Source organism: Cicer arietinum, chromosome 6 (assembly GCF_000331145.2).
Source record: "Cicer arietinum cultivar CDC Frontier isolate Library 1 chromosome 6, Cicar.CDCFrontier_v2.0, whole genome shotgun sequence".
Lineage (NCBI taxonomy): Eukaryota > Viridiplantae > Streptophyta > Magnoliopsida > Fabales > Fabaceae > Cicer > Cicer arietinum.
The window spans coordinates 16038165-16064158 of NC_021165.2; the positions used below are offsets into that span (position 1 = coordinate 16038165).

The 25994-nt window shown below is 32.0% G+C and overlaps 4 protein-coding genes across 4 annotated transcripts; 3 read left to right on the forward strand and 1 right to left on the reverse strand.

The window, feature by feature from the left end:
- The first annotated feature begins 1541 nt into the window (after positions 1-1541).
- NAC51 (NAC domain-containing protein) lies at positions 1542-5747 on the forward strand. Its single transcript, XM_004505045.4, has 4 exons — positions 1542-1641; positions 1796-2066; positions 2344-2533; positions 4747-5747. Exons 2-4 carry the CDS (start codon positions 1887-1889, stop codon positions 5343-5345), a joined length of 969 nt encoding a protein of 322 aa, XP_004505102.1. The 5' UTR covers positions 1542-1641; positions 1796-1886; the 3' UTR covers positions 5346-5747.
- Positions 5748-7785: 2038 nt separating this feature from the next.
- On the forward strand, positions 7786-9453 carry LOC101493113 (FHA domain-containing protein At4g14490-like). Its single transcript, XM_004505043.4, has one exon. It carries the CDS (start codon positions 7899-7901, stop codon positions 9186-9188), a length of 1290 nt encoding a protein of 429 aa, XP_004505100.1. The 5' UTR covers positions 7786-7898; the 3' UTR covers positions 9189-9453.
- Positions 9454-12897: 3444 nt separating this feature from the next.
- LOC101499287 (cellulose synthase-like protein G2) lies at positions 12898-16139 on the forward strand. The gene is made up of 8 exons (XM_004505334.4): positions 12898-13546; positions 13649-13750; positions 14015-14131; positions 14209-14421; positions 14515-14614; positions 14749-14921; positions 15000-15347; positions 15437-16139. The coding sequence occupies exons 1-8, from the start codon at positions 12932-12934 to the stop codon at positions 15992-15994; spliced, it is 2226 nt and encodes a 741-aa protein (XP_004505391.1). The 5' UTR covers positions 12898-12931; the 3' UTR covers positions 15995-16139.
- Positions 16140-16479: 340 nt separating this feature from the next.
- LOC101492448 (uncharacterized) lies at positions 16480-25080 on the reverse strand. The gene is made up of 14 exons (XM_004505042.4): positions 24743-25080; positions 23888-24049; positions 23705-23770; positions 23379-23522; positions 23132-23245; positions 21991-22092; positions 21717-21902; positions 20955-21044; positions 20733-20867; positions 19587-19709; positions 19198-19283; positions 18472-19084; positions 18261-18338; positions 16480-17858 (listed from the first exon to the last, which is right to left on the reverse strand). Exons 1-14 carry the CDS (start codon positions 24995-24997, stop codon positions 16824-16826), a joined length of 3189 nt encoding a protein of 1062 aa, XP_004505099.1. The 5' UTR covers positions 24998-25080; the 3' UTR covers positions 16480-16823.
- Positions 25081-25994: the final 914 nt, after the last annotated feature.

Below are 25994 nucleotides of genomic sequence, written 5' to 3' on the forward strand. Positions count from 1 at the left end.
GTCAATCTGACCAAATTCGTGTAAAATTGTGTTAAATTAGAAGTGAGAATTATTAGGGATATAAAATTAATTAATTAATTAAATTATTTATTAATTATAAATTAATTATTTTAGTTAAAAATTAGTTATTTATTTAAATTTCTTATATATTATTATTTTAATTATTTTTTTTCATTAGATCAATACAAAAATAATTTTTATATATTTTATTTTCTTTAATATCTATTATCAATATTTTGTATATTGTATTACAAAATAAAAAATTATTTAATATGTAATTAATTGTTGGTTGGTAACATATATAGATGAATACATTTGTCTAAAACAAAGACGTAATTATTCGATGTATAAATGTGGATCGGTTCGTATGTAGGTGTCTAAAATTTGACATAGCTTTAAGAACACTCAAATTTGACACTGCAGCTAAACTCCCAACACACAGACACATATACACTCTCTAACTCTAAAGAGGTGAAACGTCCACCCATGAAGAATCAGGTTGCCCCATCTCCACTCTTACCCACCACCCTTTTCTACTTTTTTTTCTTCTTCTTTTATTATATTCACTACTACCTCCCCCATTGTATCACTTGAAGTTAATTCATTAAAAATAAAAAATAAAATTGTAAATATAAAAATGAATTGAGTTAATAAATTTATAAAGTTATTCTTAATTATTACTCCGTCCGTTTTAAAACGAGCGTCATTTAAATTTTTTAAATATATATTAAGAAATGCAGATAAATAGAAAGAAAAATAATTATTATTTTGCTAAACTACTCTTATTAATTATTGGTGGATTTCACACTCATAAATATAAAGTAAAATTAATGATTTGAAAACATGTGTATATAGTAATTATTGAATGATACTATTAAAAAAATAATTTATTTAGGGAATATAGTATACAAAATTTATTAGAAAAAATAATTAAAGCTTCCTTGAAAATAAAAAAATGAGATTCATTTTGAAACATATTTTTTAAAGTGACATTATTTTGTTTTATAACCAAATGACATTTATTTTGAAACCAAAAAAGAATAATTATTAGATGTTAATCATTGTTATTTATGTAGAGTGAAATATATAATAAACTTCAAAGTGATACATATTATATTATATCCAATTTAAGGGTATAATTTTAATAAAGTAACTAATTAATAGTATAATAAAAATAAAAATATACTTTTAATTTAAGATATTTTAATTTTTGTTAAAGTAATACCCAATATAAGAATAAGAAAATATATATTTAGATTGACATATATATATATAAAATAAAAGAATGACACTATGATATTGAGGGAGAGTATATTTTAGAAATATTTAACAAAGTGATTGTGATTTTTCGAAACTAACAGTGTACAAAATAAATCTTGAATTGATTAAATGTAGAAAAATGAATGAAGTGTGGAAGCAAAGATAGAAGGGTAATTTAATAGATAATAAAACCGTATATACATAGCAAACTTGGCGTTCAAGCAGCCTTTTCCTTTATTTGTCTATATGTAGACCCCATTTTTCAGTCCCACATTTCTTTTCTTTATCACTTACGCCTCTCTTCTCTCTTCTCTCTTCCTCATTCCTCTTAACAACAACTTCCCTATCTCTCTTGCACCTCTTTGGAAACTCAAACATGAGGTCACTAATTCAACGAAACCGTGTTCCTTATCACACAAGCTACTAGCTAGGAACTAGCTTTACCTTTTTCTTTTCCTTTTATTTTACTATTTATTTTTATATTCTTTTTTTTTTGGCTAATTATTAATTTGGGAGCTCGATCTGATTTTTTTAGGAAAAAGGGAGGTGTAGAAGTAATAAAGAGCTCTGTTTTTTGAAAGATATATATGTTTTGGTAGAATTGCAAAAACACAATTAATTAAGAGATGACATGGTGCAATGACTCAGATGATCAAGATAGAGGCATTCAACTAATAACTTCCACTTTTATTCGTAGAATTGTTAGCAATGAAACTGATCTTGTTACTCATGACACAAAATTACCAACTCAAATTCGAACCTTAACTTGCCCCTCATGTGGTCATAACATTCAATTCCAAGATCAGGTATTTTAATTTTTTTTTTTTTTTAGCGATTAATTATTACTACTACCTTGTACATGTTTGTGTTTTTTTTAATTGTCTTCTAAAAAATGTTGTTTTTGCATTTTTTTTAAATAGATAAATGTTGGGATATTAAGTATTATGTTAGCATATTAACTCTTCTAACTCATTGAGTTGGACTATTGACAAAATTACTTTGTTTTCACTCAAAACTATTAATTGTTTTAATATTTTGAATTTTTTTTTTTTTTGATTGTGAATGATTGAATAAAATGAATAGGGTGGAATAAATGATTTGCCGGGGTTACCAGCTGGAGTGAAGTTTGATCCGAATGATCAAGAGATACTACAACATTTGGAAGCAAAGATTATGTTTGATGTGCCTAAACTTCATCCTCTTATTGATGAGTTCATACCAACACTTGAAGGAGAGAATGGAATTTGTTATACACATCCAGAAAAGCTACCAGGTCTTTCATTTTTCATTTTAGCTCCTAATAATTTTTTATCTTGTTTGATGCATGGTTTGGAAATACCGTATTATGTACTACTTTAAAGAAATTAATTATCAAAATAGTTGAGATAAAAAAATAAATTTGTATTTAATTTTTTCATTGCTAAATTTAGTGACAAATGAATATAAGAGACAAATTTCATATTTTTGGGTTAATATTTTTTATAATAACAAAAAAATTTATTCCGGTGAGTGATTCATGTAATTTTAATTAAATAATACAACTAAAAAAATTGTATTAAAAAATTAAAAGTAACAGTTTTTTTTAGATAAAATAATTATTTTACAAATTTATTCGTCATTGTAGAACAAACCAAATGTAATTTATACTCTACTCAAATACAGTTGATTGTTTTAAAATTTTATTACATTGAAGATAGAGATACTAATAGTTAAAGAATAATGATATATGTATATCTATAATTTTCATATATTTATTCAATATTTTATTTTATTTCTATTGTTGTTTTTATCATTTTACTCTCATATCACATCTATTATATCACTCTCAAAACATTATATCACTCTCAAAACATAGGAAGACCTAAAATGAATTTAAATATGAACTATTTAGAGCCTATAATGTAAATTTAGTAAAATTACTAAAAAAAATATGAAAAACAATTTTGTATAGATACTTTATAATTAAAAAAATTATTTATTAAATTAATGTAATTGATTTGTATAATATTTTATTTTCAATTGATAATTAAATTAATAAATGTAATATTTGTTGAGATACTATTAGTTTTAGATAAAAAATTTATTATTTTAAAATTTGAAAATATTAGAAAATAAAGCTTTTTTATTAAGTAAACAATTATTTTAGAGGTCTTTTTATTTAATAAAAATTTATTATTTTTGAAAGTTTAAAGTGATTACTTCAATGATCTTATATTTAAATCGACTCTGTTTGTATATCTTTCTTCCTCAAGGTGTCAAATGAATAATTATGTGTTTCAAAGTTAAATAACACAAGGTGCAGCTGGTTTGTGAAAATAATTGGTGGAGAAATTAAACAAAGACCCAGCTGGAATAAGATACTTTACCAGTCAAAGAAATAACGTCTAATTTGCGTCATCTTTGTTTCTTGCATTAATTTGTAAATTGTAACGTGCTACTAATATCGAAAATTTTGTGTCATTCTTAGGAGTTTCTACATTAGCAAAAATTAAGCAAGTGAGAGGAGTAAGTAATCGCATTATTTTTTAACCAACTAGATCTTTCAAGTATATGTTACAAGGAATTAGAGAGTTGTCAATATACATATGAGTGCATGACTACCACCAAACTCAATGTGGTTGCATCTTATCTTACATGACCCACGTAGCTAATTATGGGCAACGATAATTCTATTCCACCCTCAAAATTAACATGATATACCAATTACCAAGTAAGGAATGCTTCTCCAACCTCAATCAATAAGTTTTAATAATACTAATATTCACTATTAATTAGATATATTAGTTAGTTACCTATATAAATTAAATACACAAGTAGTTAGTTAGTATAATTAGCTATTAAAAAAACATGATATACCAAGTACAGGTTTGTGTCGATATAATAATTTATATATAAAACACATCTATATATACTTGAAAAATATGACATATGTACATCAATGAAAATCATTTTCCTTTTAATTATTGTTAACTTTTTTTTTAACTGAGTTTATTTTTTTCCATCAAAACTAAAAGACAAGAAGGAGACATAAAAACATCCTAAACATTTTATCACATGTCAAGTAGTAGAGCAATCAAAAAGGGGAAAATTATGAAAGAACATATCAAAATCTTAATTTCTTTAAAAAAAAAAAATCGTTCCAAAATATTGGAGATGTAATTTTTCTTTTATTAAGCTTTTCATCTTCACCAACAAGCCATTTATGTCAATCTGGTGCTCACAATCCTTATGCTTCATTCTTGTGCTTGAATGTGGAATAAAGATAATTTGGACCAAAAAATAATTCTCGTTCTACATACAATATATAATTTACTAAGTACTTTTGTTGTCTTATCTTAGATCCTCTACAACAGTTAGTTGTACTATAGTACTATAGTTACAAAGTCGTTGAATTGAAGTTTGAAGATACGCTTCATTCTTATGGTGTTTTGTGTATTTTTCATTATGCTCCATCTCATTTTGATATATCTCCTATTATATATGCAGGTGTAAGCAAAGATGGACAAATCCGTCATTTCTTTCACCGGCCTTCAAAAGCTTACACAACAGGAACAAGGAAAAGAAGAAAGGTTCAAACCGATGAAGAAGGAAGTGAAACAAGATGGCACAAAACAGGGAAAACAAGACCAATTTTTATTAGTGGTGTTATGAAAGGTTTCAAAAAGATACTAGTCCTTTATACTAACTATGGTAGACAAAAGAAGCCTGAAAAAACTAATTGGGTAATGCATCAATACCACCTTGGCAATAATGAAGAAGAGAAAGATGGAGAATTAGTTGTTTCAAAAGTTTTCTACCAAACACAACCAAGACAATGTGGTAATAGTAATTCCATTATGAAGGATACTTATGAAAATAGAATGAGTGAAAGAAATGTCCAAGATGATGACAATATAGTATCTAAAAATGTGGTTCCTACTATGGATTACTATAATTGTGATCCTTTCATGAATTATGAACATGTTGGTCATAATTTGGAAAGCTCACCACAACTTATTTCGAACTTGGTTATGCAAGGTGATGATGGCTCTTCTTTTATTCGATTAGCAATGGATGCAAACAAAGCCAGGTTGGACAGAAATTAGCTATGTGAAAAAAACATGATTTATAATATTAACAGTGGTGACTATGTATATGTTGATGGTTTATAATTATATATAACATAACAATATATTCTTTATATATGGATTATAAATTATTATTGAGAAAATGGAGGATGGATGAAGAAATAAAGTTTGGCTTCCATGTATACTGTGATGTGTATATATATGGAGGTCATCTTAATAATTGACCCCTGTTTGATCATGTTGAGGCAAGAAAGATAAGGTTCTTCTGAGTTTTGGTCGTGCTTTTTATCTTAATTTTAAGAGAAATGCAAATACACAACATCGTACAAAGCACAGGTCAATTGTGTGTGCATGTATGGGAACTGAGTTGTATAATGCATTGGTTGTTCATAAGTGTATCTATATATATCATTTCTCTAATTTTAATGTGTACATGTAAACTCGGTAATATCTTTCGCATGTAGTTCACTATGCAAACCTCTAATATTTTAAGCTTCTTCTTGTTTTTTTAAGGAAATTCTAAAGCTTTTATATTGAAACTCTTTATTTTTTTTCCCATCTTTTTATCCTAAATAAATTAAGATAAAATATATTATGCAGTCTATTATGTTTCACGAAAGTAATAGTTTAATTTTTTAGATTCTTTTTTAATAATTAGTTATTTTAAGTTACAAAATCTTTACACTGTTATCTTTGTTAATACTTTTTATTTAAAAAAATTTATGTGGTCGTTATAGTCTAATGTGATAATTTTAAATAATTTTTTCACATTAAAAGTATTTTTATATTATGTTTTTATTAAAAAAAATCTTAAAGAACCCTTTAATAATCATCTTCTTCACTTCATCTTTTTCATCGTAATCCCAAAAAATTAATCAAAAATTCAAAATAAAATCCAAAACTTCAAACTCAATAAAATCTAATAAAAAAAAGTGGGATAAAAAACTCCTACTCCTTAAATTATGTTAGATTAGTGTTTTATAACTTCTTATTTTCTTTCGTCATCACACGTATATAAAGCCACATGCTCAAAAACCACATAATCACACAAACACACACAACATTACAAAGTTAAAGGACATCAAAAAATGACCAATTTCATATTCTAAAAATATTAAGATATAGAACTAGACTAAAATAGAGGAAAATGTAATTCTTTTTAGGTCAGCTAAATTATTTAAGTAGCATAACAACGTTGTATATTTTATGTTATCAACTATAAAATAATAAAATACATTAGAAGATTGATAAATTACCAAAAACACGTAAATATAATCAAATTTTAAAGAATCTAAATGAATAAATAATATATGTTTATCTAAAGTAATAATTATATTGCTAATAAGCCGTGTAAATATATATTATATATCATCTTAGAATATAGGGAAAGCTCTCAAATGAGCATATGACAATAGCATCTTCTTCGTCATCATATTTCAAAAAAAAAAAGTCATAAATAAATAACTTTGTCAATATAAAATTATAAACACATTTCGGAGTTTCCTAAAGTCAAAAGTTGAAAGAAAGAAATTGACTTCATTATCATCTCTCTACTATCATTGATAGAGTACTAACATAACAAATGGATTGCAATTTAAGTACAATAAAATTGTATCAACTCCATTAACAATAAGGAACACTCTAACATAAATTTTCTTTCCAACAATATTAAAAAAACATTCTAATCATTATAAGTGGAATAATGCAATTATAAAATAAATCTAAAATTAAAAAATTAGAGAAGACAATGAGGTAGAAAGTCGATGAAATAATATTTTTTATTTAGTATTATAACCATGTTAAACAAGTTTCATATATTTACCGTCACCGACTTATTCTTTATAATCGTTTATTAAAAAATCGACTTAAAGATATTTATATTAATGCTAAAAATACTTCCGTCTAATTTATTAACTCCGGTGATAGATAACCGACTTAACCCTGTATTAAAAACTATATTTTCTATTAATATTTTAATAGAAAAAATAATTTGAAAAAATGATTATTTTTCATTGAAAAACTTATTAAAATTGCCACATGAGACTCTTAAGAATTCTCTTCTTGTGAATTTAACAAACTTTTAATTAATAGCGGTAAAGCGAATCAAGCTACCCTTTGAAAGGAGTTGACGGATTGATTTATTAACTTTTTTATATTATAAAAATAGTTAAGAGAATCAACACGTGAACTTTGAGGAAAAAATTGTTAATAATATTTTGGTCGATATTAGGCGAAGTGACTGAAATATATAAAATAAAATTGATGTTCTCGTGGACAGTAAATAATCAATGACTAGTGACCCATTTGTTTATTTAAATTTGTAGACATATAGTAGTAAGAACTATTCTGCGTGTAATAATTGAATGGCAAAGATAATTAAAGAAACTTAAAACAGGCCGAAAAAAATAAAAAACGGTGTTAATAATAATAGAAAAGCTATAGTGAATGAAATTTACTTGTGGACGGTGAAGATAGCAATTGAGCGGGAAAAGGGTAAAATGAAAAGAAATTGAAAGCAGAAGCAACGGTAGCTACTAAGCACCAAATAGCCATCTTCCACTCTCAACTAAAATGGTAGAACAACAACAACACCCTCCCACTCTCAAACTACTATTCCTTAAAGGACCTCTCAAAGATGAAACCCTTCAATTCCCACCCGGATCCACTATCAAAATCGGACGTGTCATCCGCGGCAACACTCTTCCCATCAAAGATCCCGGCATCTCCACTAAACACCTCTCTATTTCTATCGAATCCAACCAATGGACACTCCGCGATCTACACTCCTCAAACGGCACCGTTTTAGACGATACAACTATTCCCCCAAATACCCCTTTCCACCTCTCCGATGGTGCCACTATTAAGATCGGTGAAACCACCTCCTTCCTTGTCAACTTCCTCCATCCCCAAAATAACTCTACATCTGCCGTTTTTGAAGATAAACCAGTAAGGGGTAGAAGACCTATTATTAATACTAAGGCTTTCAAAGCTAGGGTTCCTGTTCACAGTATTGACGAAAATTCTACTTTTAATGCTGGCGATGAATCCAGTTATGTGGTTCGACCCGAATCTGTTAGGGTTACCCGAAATTCGAGGAATGCGCGGAGTGGGGTCAAGGTTTCTGATTCGGTTGTTGGTAATTTGAATGTTCTGGAGGAGAAGGTGGAAGAACCGAAGAACACGCGTGCCAAGCGGAATTTGAAGAATAAGCAGAAAGTGGTTGAGGTTTCTGAATCAAGTATTGGGGATTTGGATTATTTGAAAGAGAACGTGGAAGAATCGAAGAATAAGAACAACGTGGTTCATATTTCTGAGTCAAGTTATGGGGATTTGGATGGTTTGAAAGAGAAGGTGGAAGAACAGAAGAATGTGGTTGAGATTTCTGAATTAAGTATTAGGGATTTGGATGGTTTGAAAGAGAAGGTTGAACAACCGGTGAATACACGGGTTACTCGAAATGCGAGGAAGAAAGGGAAAGTAATAATTGGGGAAAATTCAGTTTTGGTTGATGAGGTGCAGAATCTTGAGAAAAAGAAAACGAGGGGTGGTGCCAAGGGAAGGAAGAAGGTACAGGAAGAGTGTGTTGGAGATGGAGATGCTGGTGATAAAGAGAGTTGTGATGATGGAAAAGAAAAGGAGAATTTGAATTTGAATGTGGATCGGAACGAGAATGAAAATTGGCCTGATTTGGAGAAGATGACTCTAGCTGAGTGGTTTGATTTCTTGGAAGTTTATTTGCCTAAACAGATAATTGATGAAACCGAAGAGATGTTTGCTTCCATGAGACAAAAAGCTGAGAGACTCCGCGAGTATGTTACAATGCATCAAAATCAAAAGCTTGAAGCTGAAGCGCCTGTGTAATAGATGCCGAATACTCATGTGCCATGTTCAGAACAATGCCACTGCAGTAGTTCTCTAGAATCCTAATATATTTAGTTTTACTGATTGTTATGTGAAGGATTAGCACAATTGTTAGGTAGTTAGATTTTGTTGATTGGATTATTTGTTAGTTAGCACTCTTCAGAATATCCTATGATCACTTATAAATATAAATTGTACCTCTCTATTATTGCTTTTAGGGAAGTAACTCAAATTTATGATAACTATTGTTTTCTCCCGTGCATTCTGCAATGTTGTTTCTCCTTTTCAACAACAATTTTTGCTATGGGTATCGGTTTTATAAGTTCCTTTCCCTTTTAGTTTGTTATTAGTATATACTAACATAAAGCATGGTTTTGATAATAACTCCTATTGTGACTGCTGTATTGTATGCAATATGCTGGTATCAAATCATCTATTTTGTAAGCTGGATAATGATTTTTTCTATTATTAGATGAAGTTTGAGGAAACTTGAGTCACTACTACTGCTTAATCCGCATTGAACTGAAGGTATTCGTTATTTAGAATTTTAGAAAGTAGCTTTTAAGTCATGCCTTATTTTCAAAGGAAATGTGAAGTTCAAATGCCAGTTCTAGGTAGGATTGAGATCCCAATATTCATGATGTATTCAGTAGTTATCTTTACTATTAAGTTGTCTGCAAATTGCATATAAATGTAAGCACTCTAATAGACGTGCTTAAGTATGTGAGAGAGGATTCTCTGCTTCCTCTCCAGAAGAAAAATACAAGAGTGAGAGGAAGTTTGTGTGGGAGAGATGAGAGATGAGGGGGAAGATGATAGTGAGATGAGGGAAACCAGAAGGGGTGAAGAAGGAGTTTTGCTGGAGGTTCCTGATCTTTTTTATTTCAGATATAACTATCAACAGTGCAATTAAACTGAGATGTAAGATTTGCTCTATTGCACATGGCTTTATAATAAAATTTTCTTTAATATGATTTTATCTATCTTTATTCAACCAGCCTAACATTTAATATTGCATATTATCATCTTTTGGATGTGTGAGGTCTGTATCATATCTCAAATTATTTATCTTGCCTTGTGTGTCTGATTTGGGTTGTGGCCTGTGGGAGAGGAGTTTTCATCTCTCACTTTCTTTTTAGCACAAGCTGTTTCTCGAGTCATAATAGCCTGCATACCAGTTGTGCAAGCTTCTTTGTCGTAGTAGGATGAAAGGAGGAAGGTTAATCTATAAAAAATCTTGAGAAAAGAAAAGTTTTGCCTATCTATTTTTCCATTTCAACCTGATTGGTTGAAACTGTGACTTGCTGAGATATTCAATCTTAATTAAGAAGTTCTGGGTAAAAAAATTAGTTAATCTGTAATAGATTCTAGGCTTTTAAAGTTGAGGTACTTAAGTTTGAGCACCGGTGGGAATAATAATGTTATTAAGATCATAAGTGAAATATAATATCATTACTTACGTTTTTCTTTTTTGGTTGTACTAGATTTGATTCTTCCATACGGGTGAAAAAGAACAAATTCTGTGATAAAGACATCCTCGTCCTCCTAGAATAAAAGATTCTTCATTCCTCACATTTGTTATAAGTATTCGTTACAGTCTTGATAAACTTACAGAAAATAGGAATCAATGAAATGGTGAAATGATAGATAAAATAGGGATTTATTAATTTATGTAAGGAGGGAAAATTTTGTGAAAATGAATAAACCAGATTAGAGCTTCGAGAAAATAATATTCTCCTAATACAATGATAACAATACTTGTGCATAACCAATGATGCATTATGTGTAACTGAAATTCCTAGAATTCTTATAGTTCTCCTATGTCATTAATATAATCGTCTGTTATTAATATAATGATTCTTCTCTTTTTCACTTTGGAGACATACACTCTCCACAGAGTAGGTTAGGTCTTTCACTAGTCTTAGGCCCAATAGTTCTATTGGTTTCATGTCATTTGGCCAATAATATTTAGAGTAAACCACCATTTTTTTTTAAATTGTTGTTAATTGTTAATATTTGTTAGCGAAACGAGTTGACATATGACCTCCTTATCACTCTAATACTTATGTTTTTTCTCCTATCCACCAAACCACTTTATCACCTCGAGTAAACCACCAAATTACCACTTTATCACCCTTGAAATTGTAAATATTACTCAAATTTGTGGAATAGAAAAACATTCCCTCATTTCGGACCTTTATTAACATTTAAGTGACATATTAATTTTGTCGTATCTAAGATAGAGACATTTGATTGATTAGTAAAAGTCTCAAATTGAAGTCTCATTTTGCTTGATTTCTTGTCCAACGGCTATAATTTCATACCTTCTTATTTATCTTTTCCCCCAATGTACCAAATCTCTAAATCCCCAAATATAAATATTCTGATATCCGTGAGCACCACCACTTTTTCTTTGGAATTGGTTTTCTATAATTCACAAAACTTAAAAATGAGAGGTGGTGACACTACATTCACAAGAGACAAACAAAGTATGCCAACAAGAAGTTATTTTAGAAGCTTTAATTTTAATCGTCATCATGTGTAGACATTTCATAAAAAGTCTTCTTTAATTTGTCTGTGTTAGTAATTTTAAAGACTACTATTCTCAAACATTTACATTTGAGCTAATAGTGACGATTGCTTTAACCACAACATAATAATACAAAATCAATTTCAAATTCAATAAGTTATTAAAAATAAACTAAAATTTTTTTTACGAATTTTTTAAATCAAATATAAAAGACATATTTTTGTCAATCAAATACACGATATAGAACATTTTCTTTAAGTCTTACACTTTATAATATCTTGAAAAACTAAATAATTGTTAATAGAAAAACTGGTGCTTTCTCAATATATTTCTTTACATTTTTTTTAATTTTCAGATAAAGTTATATTTTATTTAAAGAAAAATAACAAAAGTATTACAATTATGTGGTCCTCTTCGTTTATAATAAAAGACCTGAGGCATGTCCCATGGAGAGAAAAAATAATAGTAATAACATGCAAAATAAAATATAAAAATAAATGATAAACGTTACATATTTGAAAATATTTTAAATAACACCGCCTTATACCACAACAAGTACACATCTTTTACAAGAATCATTATATGTAGAGAATAATCTGTAAGTGCACACATTCTATCCTAAGCTCTTTTCCATTGGTTGATTGTTGACTTTTATACTAGACCTACTAAATTATAATATAAAGTTCACATAAATGATATAAATTTCTATCAGTTTCTGGTATGAATTTCAATTAATAAAAAAATATATGTTAAAAAATATATTAGAGTGAATTGTTTTTATCCGTCTAATATGACAATACATTGTCAAAATTTTATATTATATCAACTAATTCAACCGCCTTTAATTGGTCACAGTTGATTTTATCAAATTTATCTGATTTTTAACCAATTTTATATCTTATTCTTGTTTTAAAGATTTAAATATTTAATCGAATAGTTTATTTATTTGATGTTAAATACACTATTAAAAATTTAATATTATATTTTAGCCAATTTACATTAATGAAGGTTAGCTCCACTACAATAAGACAATTTGATGTAACGGACGAATAAAATAAATAGAAAAGTATGAAAATGATAATCAAATGCCATGTGTTTTTATTTTTATGTGTGTGAGCATACATATATTTTTTGTTGGTACAAAATGGACCAATATTTTGGTGAGTCCAATATATAAGGAACCTTAGAGAATATCCTAATCATCAAGGAAAAAATGGAGACAAGTAATGGTCCCCTTCCTCTCAATATCTATCATGTCCAAAAGCTTTTGCTTATCATCAATAGATTACACATGTTCCTTCATTCCACAGCTTTAGGCTTCTTGTTCTATTACAGAGTGTGCTTTCTTTTCCAAGACACAGTAACCAGGGGAAGCCATTTATTACCATGGCTTCTTGTTTTTGCTTCAGAAATCATTCTCTCTTTCATTTGGTTCGTCGGACAAGCTTTTCGATGGCGCCCCATTTCACGGTCTGTATTCCCAGAAAGACTGCCAGAGGATGACAAGCTTCCTGCTATTGATGTTTTCATATGCACTGCAGACCCAATTAAGGAACCCACTTTAGAGGTGATGAATACTGTTTTATCATCCATGGCACTTGATTATCCTCAAGACAAGCTTCATGTGTATCTTTCAGATGATGGATGCTCCCCTATTACACTGCATGGTTTGAGGAAAGCTTTTGAGTTTGCAAAGTGGTGGCTTCCTTTCTGCAGAAGGTACAGAGTCAAGAACAGGTGTCCCAAGGCTTATTTTTCTGGTTTGGAGAATGATGATTGTGATTTTGCAAAGAGTAGTGTTTACATGGCAGATAAGCAAAAGATTAAGGTAGAGTATGTTATGTTATGATGGTTTCGTTTAATTTATATAGGTTGCAGAAGTTTTACAAGCATTATTACTTTATGATGATTGGAAATCAACAATTTGCAGGGAAAGTATGATGCTTTTAAAGAAGAGATTGAGACATTCAGAAAAGCTAGTGCCTTTTCCGGAGATTGTACCAATGTTAGAGATCACTCATCTGTCATTGAGGTATAATAGCACTTCACTGTCAATATATCAATTTGATTACTTTAATTTACGCAGTGTGAGAGACTTGATATTTTGAAGAAAAAGAACTCTACATGACATCTTTAATTTACTTTGAGTTTTTAGTGTTCTCAACAAATTTCAATTATGTGACAAAATAAACCAGTCTATACTCAAGATGTGGGTTCCATGCAAGTCACTGACTACGTGAATGCGTATATACTCATGTGCATTTTATATTGGACATAATTAATCTAAATTTTGCAGGTGATGCAAGAAAATGATGATGTGGATAATGTCAAAATGCCTCTCCTAGTCTACGTTTCTCGAGAGAAAAAGCCTTCTAATCCCCACCATTTCAAGGCTGGAGCTCTCAATGTCCTTGTAAGACTTATTTTTATAACTTGCTTTACAAACACATCAAATTTAATGCTTCCACATCTTATACAATAATATTTCAGCTTCGCGTATCTGCTGTGATGAGTAATTCTCCATACATCCTAGTTCTAGATTGTGACATGTTCTGCAATGATCCAACTTCAGCTCGATATGCCATGTGTTTTCACCTTGATCCGAAGTTATCGTCCTCCTTGTCTTTTGTTCAATTTCCTCAGAGATTTCATAACATTAGCAAGAATGACATCTATGACAGTCAGCTCAGATCAATATTTACAGTAAGCACATCAAAACTTACTGACCTTTTAGAATACCGATGTGACGATGTGTTGTGTTTGGTATGTTAAACTAAATCTTTTGGACAATTTCAGCTACAATGGCAAGGTATTGACGGGCTTAGCGGACCTGTGATGTCAGGAACAGGCTTTTATATAAAAAGGGTATCACTGTATGGAATTCGCGCCAACGAAGGTACTGAACGCAAGGTTGCTTGCTTTCTAAAGCAGTAGATTAATAGATTTTAACAACATTAACATATGAACACAGCCTTTTATGTTATGACAATGAGGTTTAGATTCTTTATTGTTCTGATGTTTAAATGTTAGGAGGGACTGATTTGCTGCAACATCAAGAATATTTTGGTTCATCTAATGAATTCATCAAATCACTTACTCAAAACTACACAAGTGTTTTCCCGTCGAGCCGGAATACATTGCTCAAAGAATGCCATTTGTTGGCTTCTTGTAGATATGATGTTGGCACTAAATGGGGACAATATGTAAGTAGACTTTATAACAAAGATATTACATCAAAATTTATGCAGACAAAAAGTAAAATAATTTTTGAACTGTTTCAGGTTGGTTTCTTATATGATAGTGTAGTAGAAGACTTCCTGACTGGATTTATCTTGCATTGTAATGGATGGACTTCGGTTTTCAGCAATCCATCTAAGCCGCATTTCCTTGGTACAGCTACGACAACTTTGAATGATGTACTAATCCAAGGCACTAGATGGTACAGTGGTTTGTTTGAAAATGGTATAAGTAAATTTTGTCCCCTTATATATGGGACTAAAAGGATGCCATTACTCCAAAGTCTATGTTTTGTAGAAATCACATATCTCCCTCTTTATTGCTTGCCTCTTTGGTGTTTTGCTATCATCCCTCAGCTCTGTCTGTTAAATGGAGTAAACTTGTATCCCAAGGTAACAACTATAATGAGCTCAACTTCCCATAGTTTTTACTCTAATATCATATTCTTACATATATGTGTTTTTAACACTTTTTTTGACAGGTTTCAGATCCATTTTTCATTATCTTTGTATTCATCTTTGTATCATCTCTTTCAAAACATTTACTAGAAGTCTTCCTAACTGGGGGAACACTACAGAAGTGGATCAATGAGCAGAGAATCTGGATGATAAGATCAACTACTAGCCATCTATATGGATGTTTGGATGCTTTATTGAAGAAAGTTGGTTTAAGAGAAGCTAGTTTCTTGCCTACTAATAAAGCAGAGGATGATGAACAAACTAAGCTATACCAATTAGATAAATACGATTTCCGAACATCGAATATCTTTATAGTTCCAATTCTTGTCCTGCTCACAGTCAACATATTTTGCTTTGTAGTTGGAGTCTATAGAGTGATAATTGCTGGTGATTGGGACAAAATGTTCATGCAGCTTGCTCTTGCAGGTTTTATCATTATAGTCAACTACCCTATCATTGAAGGGTTGGTGATAAGGAAGGACAAGGGACGCATTTCACAGTCAGTAGCTACACGTGTTATCTTGGCCACTATGATTCTTTTGGCATCGATGAACTGTTATAAAATGCATAATATGCCGTGAAGCTATGTACTGCTATACATTTATTTGATTTATGCTTAAAGTCCTCCCTAATGTGTTCAGCAATTTTTTTCCTCCTACAGTATCGTAAATTTGCTAGACAAATTGATTCGATTGTGCATTTTGAAATTAACTAATTTTGTCCTCATCTCTTGCAATGGACAATTTAGCATTTTGGATTATCATAAATATGACAATTTTGTGCAGTAATAGTATTTTGATTGTATGGGAGAGACGATAAATTTGCTTTTTGAAAAATTCCAGACAATTTACATTAAGATATCACCACAAAGCTATAAAAAGAATTCTTTTAAAAAGTAGCTCATCTAAATTACATATGTTGTCCGGCCAAAATGATTCATGCTTCACTACTAAATTCATAGCAAATATTACATTAATTTATGTGCAAATTTTCAATTCTGGAGGAGTAAATACACGACCATTGGCTTACAATATTATTTCAAATCTAGACTTAAGAAACAAAAATGTTCGCAACATAAAAGACTAGTCTCAATTAGCAATTTAGCTCATCTAATATGGAAACAATGTCAATAGAGTAAACAATAAAAAGCTAAATACTACTATACAGATGTATTAAATTAAACTTAGACAATCCACAAATATAAATCGTGCCATCAAAACTTTCTATGGCCTATATGATAATCATTGCTAGCAAACACAAGTAAACACACCCCATATGTAAAACAACTCAAACAGAAGTTAAATTCACACTCTAGTCGATATGTTGGTAACCACAGCATTAATGAATTTTAGACAGACCCAGAGAGAGTGATTACATGCACCACACCATACAAGTCTTTTTCAGAACCTGTTACGACTTCTGAAGAACACATTTCTCGTACAGGGCAAGAATATCTTTCTTGTTGGGATTCTTCAACCGAAGCAACTGATCACCATAGTTATGTTTAGTCAGCTCTTGCTTAAGCTTCTGGACGGTAAACTTTTTATAATCCATCTCATTAGTTTGCTGACTATGATTGTCCTCTGCACCCTCAAAGATGGAACCACCATCTTCTGGCTGTGTGTACCTAGGACTGGATGTACTCCTAGCTCTTTTAGTTCCCCTTAAAATTCTAGGGCTCATATCCATGTCTTGTACAGATTCTACCCCAATGTCATTCTCTACCCTCAAGCGCTTACCATCAGAAGTGGTTTTTAGCTTACTGTCCAATGTTTCATTCAGTCGAAACTTAGTCAGCTCTTGATGGAGAGAGTCAATTTTGGCTTGTGCTGACTGTAGCTGCAGAGAAAGTGCCTCAGCCCGGTTATTTGCCTGTGTATGTGCTTCACGCTCTGTTTCCAAAAGTTGTTCCAGAATCTGAGCGTTGTTTCTCCTGTGTGTTTTATCTTTATCCAGAAGTGCTTCTAAATCCTTCTCTCTTTGTTGCACCTTCTCCTCAAGCTTTCCAACTCTGGTAAGTGCATCGTTCTCTGAATCCCTTGCTCTCTGCAATTCACCTTCAAGATTATCTTTCTCCCTCCCCAGAGTTTCAATTCTCCTCTCAGCCCTCTCAATCTGTGCCAGTCTTTCCATTGCCAGTCTCTGCATGTCACTCTTCTCCTTCTGAGCCACGCCTGCTTCAGCCCGTGCTTTGTCGGCCATTTCAGTAGCTCTTGCAGCTTCTTTTTCAGCAGTTTTACACCTTTCCTGAACCTCCTCAAATCTTTTGAACTCAGATTGGTACCTTTGCTCAAGATGACTCTTCTCCTGATGAAAGACAATTGCTTCCCTCTCATATGACTGGGCCTTGGCATTTTCAGATTTCAACTTGTCAGCCAAATCTTTAATTTCATTCCTCAGTGATGATATTTCTGTATCATAACTCCTTATCTTGGACTCAGCAGTCTGCAAGTACAGGCACAATATATTAGTCCCAGAAGATTGAGATACACACACAAAAACTGTAGGAGAATTCAGATTGGCCGGAGGCATTTAAAAGGGTTCCATTCGTAGGGTGTGTCAATTGTTGTCTCAACCAATTCCAGTTGAAAGACCAATCAAAGAACTTCATGTAATGGAAAAAACATTCCAGTTAAGTGAACATGCAACAAGACTAGTAATGAGATAGAATTAGGCCCAAATGCAGGCGCAGTGTACTGCAGTAGCTCTCACACATGACCATAATAAAAAGAAATAGGCCAGATGTAAAATATAAGTAATCAAATTATAAGTTAATAGAAATCTTAATATTGGAAGTCCTTCATAATAGTGCTGAGACAAACAATTCAAAGAAGCCGAAAATCTCACCTTCAACTCTAATTTTAGAGTTGTTAAACACTTGTCAGCATGCTCAATTTGGGCAGTTTTTTCTTTTATTTCTTCATCCTGCATTGTTAGCAAGGAGGAAAGTCAGAACCAAAGTTTGCAACGCTTTAGCTTTTAAGGATATTTAGTAATAGCAATACTAAGTTATAGACATCTGCAAAAGAAATAAGTAATATCAGGAGGGAGAGCTTACTTTTTCAGCCAAAATTCCAGAGAATTCTTCTCTCAAGGCATCTTCCCTCAACTGTGTCTGCTTGTTTGTGCGCTCCTGCACGATTGCTGCCTTCTCAAGTGCAGATTTTGCTTCTCTGACGGCAATATCATATTTTCGTTTCCACTCCTCAGCCTCCTCGTTAGCAGACTGAGCTTGTTCCCTTGCTGCTGCCAACCTTGCTTCAGCTGCACCACTCCGGGACTTGAGGGCTGCTATTTCAGAACTAGCTTGATCTTCCTCAGCTTTCTGCCTTGATAAAATCTGTTCATATTTTCTTTTCCAATCCATGGATTCTTGCTTAGTAGAGTCCAAAGTTTTCAATAAGCTAGAATATCTCTCATCCAGCGAGCGACGATTAGCTTGCAATTCAGTAATGCGATTCATGTATTCATCAGTAAGTTTCTTCTTATCATTGATGGCATCCTCATATCGCCTGATGTACTCGGATTTTTCACCTTCACTGGCTTCCAGCCGCTTGGTCAGTAAGGTCATCTTATCTTCATTCACACGACGTTGTAAAGCAAGAGAACTCTTTTCTGATTCAACTTTATCTATTAGCCTCTTGAAAAGGTCCATGACAGGGCCTTCAAAGCTATTGACAGAAACAATATTTTTTTAGGAAAAAAGTGCAGAAAAACCACCGCACACCCCCGGCCCCCCCAAAAAAAACAAAACAAAACTTCACAGAAAAATATCTTAACAAACCTTTGCTGTAAGAAAACCGCAAGTTTTTGCCACTTCCCAGGACTTTGAATTGAATGTTCATATTCTGCTAAAAGAGCATCAAGAACCTGCATCGAAGACAAAGTATCCAACTTGATTGTTATACATTATTTTTGCAAAAGGGCACACGCACGCTCTCTCGTTTTCCCTTAGGTTTCAAACATGCAGAATGATGGGTTATCTCAAATTATAGATCAGTAATAAAATGATACAATACAACCAACACAATGAATGAATGCATCACTTAAAGATATTTCCTCAATCACATGCAAAAATTGGAGGTCTGTCTTTGATGAATATAGAAGCCAAAAAGCAAACATTACTATACAACAGGTAAAACCGGGATCTAAAATTAGACCCACGCCAATTACCTTTGCAACATTATCAATCTTAGCATCAGAAGCATTACAAGCTGCCCTCAGCCTCTTTTCCATAGAATGTATGGCATTTGAACACTGTAGATCTGCCTCCATGAATGCATTCCTCTTGTAATCCTGTTGGCCAATAGATATATATTAACAAACATGACATATGCTGCATTGCCCCACACCCCAAAAAAATTGCACAAATATTAACATTGTAAGGAAAATAACTAGAGGTCATAAATACATACACACAAACACACACTATGTATTTCTATTGTCCAAAACTGACTTGAATAACCACAGACTGATTATCATTGGGGATTCTCCCTCTATACAATAACAGGGTGTAAGCACTAGAGCCAAATTAGTTTGTAAAAGCCAAAAAAATTCATTTATTGAATCAATATTTTATAAGCACCACAAGATGTCTGCCATAATTAATAATAAAAATAGTCAATCTAAACAAATCTGATCATATAGAAATACAGTACACTCTTTGGAATGAGGAATAGAATATTGGCCATTCACCTCTTATGGCATGTTCCATTTGAAATGTAAAGTCATAGTCGATACCTGACTCCAATGGTACAAAACAGCAAACCATACTTTTTTTAAAATACGGACCAGCAAAATCCTCCATTTATATCTTTAGACGCAATAATCATTCAAAATTTAAGCAGGAGTTGTCAATTGCAGATCATGGAAATTTGAGGTTTGTTCAAATTAAGCAACGCAACAATGCTGTAGTAAAAAGCATATCGCAGAACAGTGGCGATTAGTTCAAAATCCGCTACACTATTGTGCCACTAAAAATGCTTAGTATTTTAAAAAAAAATACTGTTTTACAAACAAACAATGTATTTTCCACCAAGTCATCTAAAATTGTCAAGAGATACATTGCCTCGTTAAAATTCATTATCCAAAAACAGACTTAGTATTTGCTCTGCTGCCTACTGAAAACAAACAATTTTCAATCATTAAAAGCAAATGACGTTACAGAATACAGATAAAACCAAGCTTCAAAATAATAGTAAAGGAAATATTATTGTGTGTAATACGTGTAATGTGACTAATATGCTCATAACTTTTACCACACGAAGTTTCATTGGTTAATGAAGGTTAATGAAACTCATAATTTTAAATATCCAATACCTCGAAAGCCTTTTTGAGGAATTTCTGAAGAAGACCTTCATATTTCTTCCTGGCTGCACCAACTCCTACAGCACCAGCATTAAAAGCAGCCATTGACTTTTGAACTGCTTGTTCATGTGCTTCCCTCAAAGCAACCTACAAGCAGTGCAATCCAAATTAAGGATAGAAAAGTAATTATACAACCAACATTTACTTCGTGCAAATTGCAGATAGATAACTCACTTCTTCCGGTGGCTTGGAACGGTCAAAAGAAGCCATATAAACTTCAGAAGCAGAATCAGAAGCCCTACGGCACTCTGTTTCTTCAACACTCTGCAAGCCAATAACAGCAAAACCAATGTTGAGAAAACTAAAGTCAATACTGTGAGAAAACTAAAGTCAATACTGTTGACTTGTCATAATTCCGTTCCCAAACTCTAGCAAACTATTTTAGAAAAAACCTCTGCAAAATAATGGGTTTCTTCTTTTATTAATGACTTCAATAGAGTGACATTTTTATAAGTAATTAAGTATAACTTCAAGAAACAAAATGAATAATCAATCACATTAAAGAAAAGGCATTGAAGTACAGTGTGGTTCAAATGATTAATCGATGATAAGGAACTTCCTTCAATTGCAGACTAAATAAACACGACAAGGAAAAATTGTGGTAAATGAATATTGTCATTCATAATCAATAGTCAAAGCTTTATCAATCATCTAATTTCCTTGATAGGTTAAATCATTATTAAAAACAAAACACCCATCTCAAGCACAAGTTAAGGGAGATAAAAGCAAAACAGAACATTAGTGGTTAAACATTATATTATGAAATGAGCAACTAATACTTGTACAATATAACACATTTATTTCCATACGGTCAAAATAATCTAAAACATTCATTTATTGTCATGCATTACCGTTACTGGTAAAGAATTCTCAAATCCTAACATATTTCAATCTCACATAAGTCTGAATTACAATTAATTAAGATTTAAAACATACCTGCCAGGAGGAAGAAATTGTAGGCACAGCACCATGGTTGAGTGCATCAAGATATGACTCAGTGATACCAATCAATACAGGACCTGTCATCATAGTTGCCCCAACTTGCTTTGGCCTTGTTCTCTCAAAAACGAACGTTGTCAATTCATCAAGGCCCTTTCGAAATTCAGGTCTAAGTTTGTCCAGCTGCATATTTATGACAAAATCAAACATAAAGGAGACAAAACAATGTCTGCAAAAGAATGTGGTAGACGGCAGCAGATAAGTTACTCACTGATATCTGGTCCAGTCGCTGTAGATCATTTTCATTGTTCAAAGGTCGTACAAGGGTGAAGCATTCCCTATCTGGAAATAAAGCCCGGATGGAATCTCGTATCTAATGAATGAAATTGTCGAAAAATTAGAAATTGCAGAGAGGAGATAAATTTCTTGTATTCCAATTTTTCAATGTACTATAAAAGATTATTAAATACATTTTCAAAAAAGTTTAGTTCAGAAAGTGAATGATTCAGAGTGAATAAATGCTCTGAAGGGGAAAAAATTCAGAGTATTACCAATTCCAATGTCGATTTTACAGGATTCAGTGTGTTGTGGTCAGATTTGATTTAGGGTTAGAACAAATCAATTAAACTAGCAAGCTGAATGTGTCCTAATTAGTCAGACTTAGTAGAGAAAAAGCAGTAGAGAATTTCAAGATCTTTGAATGCTCGAAGTATCATCATGTATGGAGCAAAAACATTCAATTTCTACACAAATATAAGGCACTGCTTTCTTTTCCATGAAGGGGAACTGATGCAGAATAAAAGGGGGGGTCAATTATAATTATTTTTTATAGTTTCATTGTATTACTATTGCATTGTTACATTTAAGAAATTTCATTCAATTAACTTAAAGACTTGTAGTTTTATAGTTGAAGTTGAGTTAGAGTTAGTTATATATGGATAGTATACATAGGTTTAGAAAAACTCCAGAAGATTGTTCAACTCATCGGTCATGTTTTCCTATCACCCATAAAAGGGTCTGCTAAGAGCTAAGTGAAAAACTATAGACAATTTGCATTTCTACTTAAAAGTAAAAAATCATCTGAGGGATTATTGCTTGCATCCTTTACCAAATGATCATAGGTCATCAGCTAGATTTGTATTCCTGCCCCTATCCCATTCTAATTCATTCAATATTCAGTCTTGGATAATTTTATCAAAAAGGGCACTTATTAGGAGAAGATAGAATAAGTCACACAAAGAGGGTCCAGTGTACTACTACTGTCTACTAGTACAAAGCCATCCCAATCAGGATACCAACTTAACAATATCCCAATGTCCTACTTCTAACATAATGAGAATCCTAATACTCTAACATTTATTATATACTTCAATTACTTCCTTGAATGACTAAATTAGGAAGAGGGAATATACCTCATTTTTAGCAGCTATATCTTTTTTGTTCCCTTGAACAGACCTCAAAGCAAGTTCCAGATAGTCTCTGGGTGTGATTTTTCTGTTATCTTCAGTTAAGTCCAAATAAAAGTCCTGCCACCAAGATTTTTCACAAATAATGAATATGAGAGACTAAAAATAGTCAGATCATGCTAAGCTACCACCAATCTATAAAATCATGACTCATCCTTCTGCCTTCCAATATTTGTAATGGTTTGCAACCTACCCGTAAGAGCCAAACAAAAATTGGGGAAAACTGTCCTATTTCTGATGCAGAAGTCTTTTCACCAGATGCTCTAACACGAATGTGCTTTGTCATTTGAGTGACAAGGGAAAGACGATCAAGGGCAGCCTCATCAATACCACCCATCTGGACAAGTGAAACAGAATTAGATTCCAATTTCAGTAACAAATCCAGAAAGGAAGGGAGGAGAAAAGGGAACAAATATTTATGCTCAGTAACAGACCCATAAACTGATCATGGAATTTCATAACAAAAAATAACACAAGTAATTTTGCCTAAAAATATAGGACTTGATAGGCTGTGCCAACCTGGTTATAAATGAACATGCTAGACAAAAGGACAGCCAGTGAGAATATCTGGGTGCTGTATGTTCCCTGTGTAGTAAAAATAAAATGTAGAGTAAGACAACATAGCAATTATTAGAAACAGACTACCTGCATGTACACAATAAACAAAGCATATGTAACCACTTAGAAAGCTGAAAAGCTAACCGTTTGATCATAAGCATCTATTCCTTCACTGTCTAATAGCAAGAGACTGTACTCTGTTCCATCAAGAGCAGTCCTCTTCAAAGGTGTACTCCACAACCAAAGCCCTTTAGTACATGGCCGATGTGTAGATGCTACTTGAAATCCACTGCTCCTTCCCAAGAGCTGCAATACAGAAAATATAAGTCGCAAATCTATAACACTGACAACAACAGCAATAACAACGACAATAAGGTCTGGCTTATTTTGTTATTATGTTTCAATACCAGCAGAAATTATGCCAGTGGAGAAGTTAAATCTCAATTTCGGATACATTAAAATTTAAAAACAAGAAGTTATATAGCAAATTGTTCTCAGTAAAGTATACAATTCCAAGGTACAAAGCACAAAAAGAACTCCAATAGTATCTCTCTCCGACCAATGCTGAAGATTAGCCATGAAATTTCGCACCCAAATTTGCAACGAGGTCTCAAAGGAAACAATAATGCACAAACTAACTGTTGCAGACAAACTCAAAATGGAGGAGTCTGTTTCCCAGTGTGGTCAAAAAGAGTCAAAAAAAGGTCCCCAAAAACAATCCCAGCAACTAGGTTTCAAACAGCATAATCTGCGATCAAAATTTTAACTAGAAAACTAAAAAAACATATATTTCTCTCAAAATTAATCAAAACCTAACACGATTTTACTCGCAAAAAGTGATACTTTGCCATAAACTCAACGAAAATCCACAATAATCACGCTGAACACCCTCCACGTCACAAAACCCTAATTACCAATAAGTACAATACAAACCAAAACCCTAAACTTCAAAATCAATGAAAATCTACTGGAACTTGAACACGAAGAGTGGAAAGTCACCTGGTTCAGGATATAGCTTTTTCCCTGGCGAGCCCTGCCGCAGACGGAGACGACGCCAATGGGCTCTTTGACAAGTTGGAGAATCGCAACGGCTTCCGGATCCATGCGGAACTTTCCCTTTTCATCACAGTATACAAGCCGTATAGGCCTCGGTGGTCCGGTGAACTGAGAAGACGAAGAAGACGGCCTCGCCACCGAATATTGCGGCGAGGCATCGGCGGGATTGTCCCTGCCTCGGTTAAGAAAATTGAACATTCTTTCTTTCTTTCGTACTTTGCTTTTCTTTTGTTTCTCCTTTATAAATTTTTGACAGGTTTTCTGAATTACTTTTATGTTTTATTATAATAGTTCACTTTTTTTTTTTTTTTGAGGCGGTTTAAAATTGCGGAGGGAAAACAAAAAGGGAAGTAGGGACGCAACCGATCAAAATATATCTATATATGCATAGAGAGAGGTGGTGTGTAGTTAATTTGTTTATGAGATGAAGGGTGAAAGGAAACCATAGCTCATTTGAAATTCAATATAGTTGTTATTTTCTTTACTAAACAATATAGTTGTTATTGTTGATTTTTTTTCTAATTATGCCATCTTCAAGAAAAATAAAATCCAAAATACTCTATTTTAAACTTAATGTATCAAAATGTTATATTTTGTAGGTCTATTGGAGATTGTAAGGCGGAAATACAACTATTTAATGCACTAAAAATTTTATGTCTTTAGGATATTGTTTGGGATGTGATTCTCCGTTGATTTTGATATTTTATTATTTTTTAATTTGTTAAATAAATAACTAAAGCAATAGATGGTCATCGTTAAGGATGATAATAGGTTAAATCATCCGTCAGGACATATGGTCTAACTTACTTATAGTCTGATTTGACCTATTTTATAAAAATACTAGACTCATACTATTTTTAAAGCTTATTTATTTAAATAGGTCAGACTCAGGCTTATAAAAAAATCTATTAGGTCTGATAGGCTAGCCTTTATATATTTTATTATTTATTACTGTTATTTTTTATTATTATTTATTAATAATATTATTTCTTATTTTAAAGTCTATCAATTAGACAATCACTCATTAGTCGTTCTATATTCGGTAGTCATTTCATATTCGGTAGCGATTCTATATTTGGTAGTCGTTCCATATTCGGTAGTCGTTCAATTAGGCAATCACTAGTCATTCCATATTTGTTTGAGGAATAATAATTGTTACGTTTGTTTCAGAAAAAAAAAAAAAAAAAAAATTATT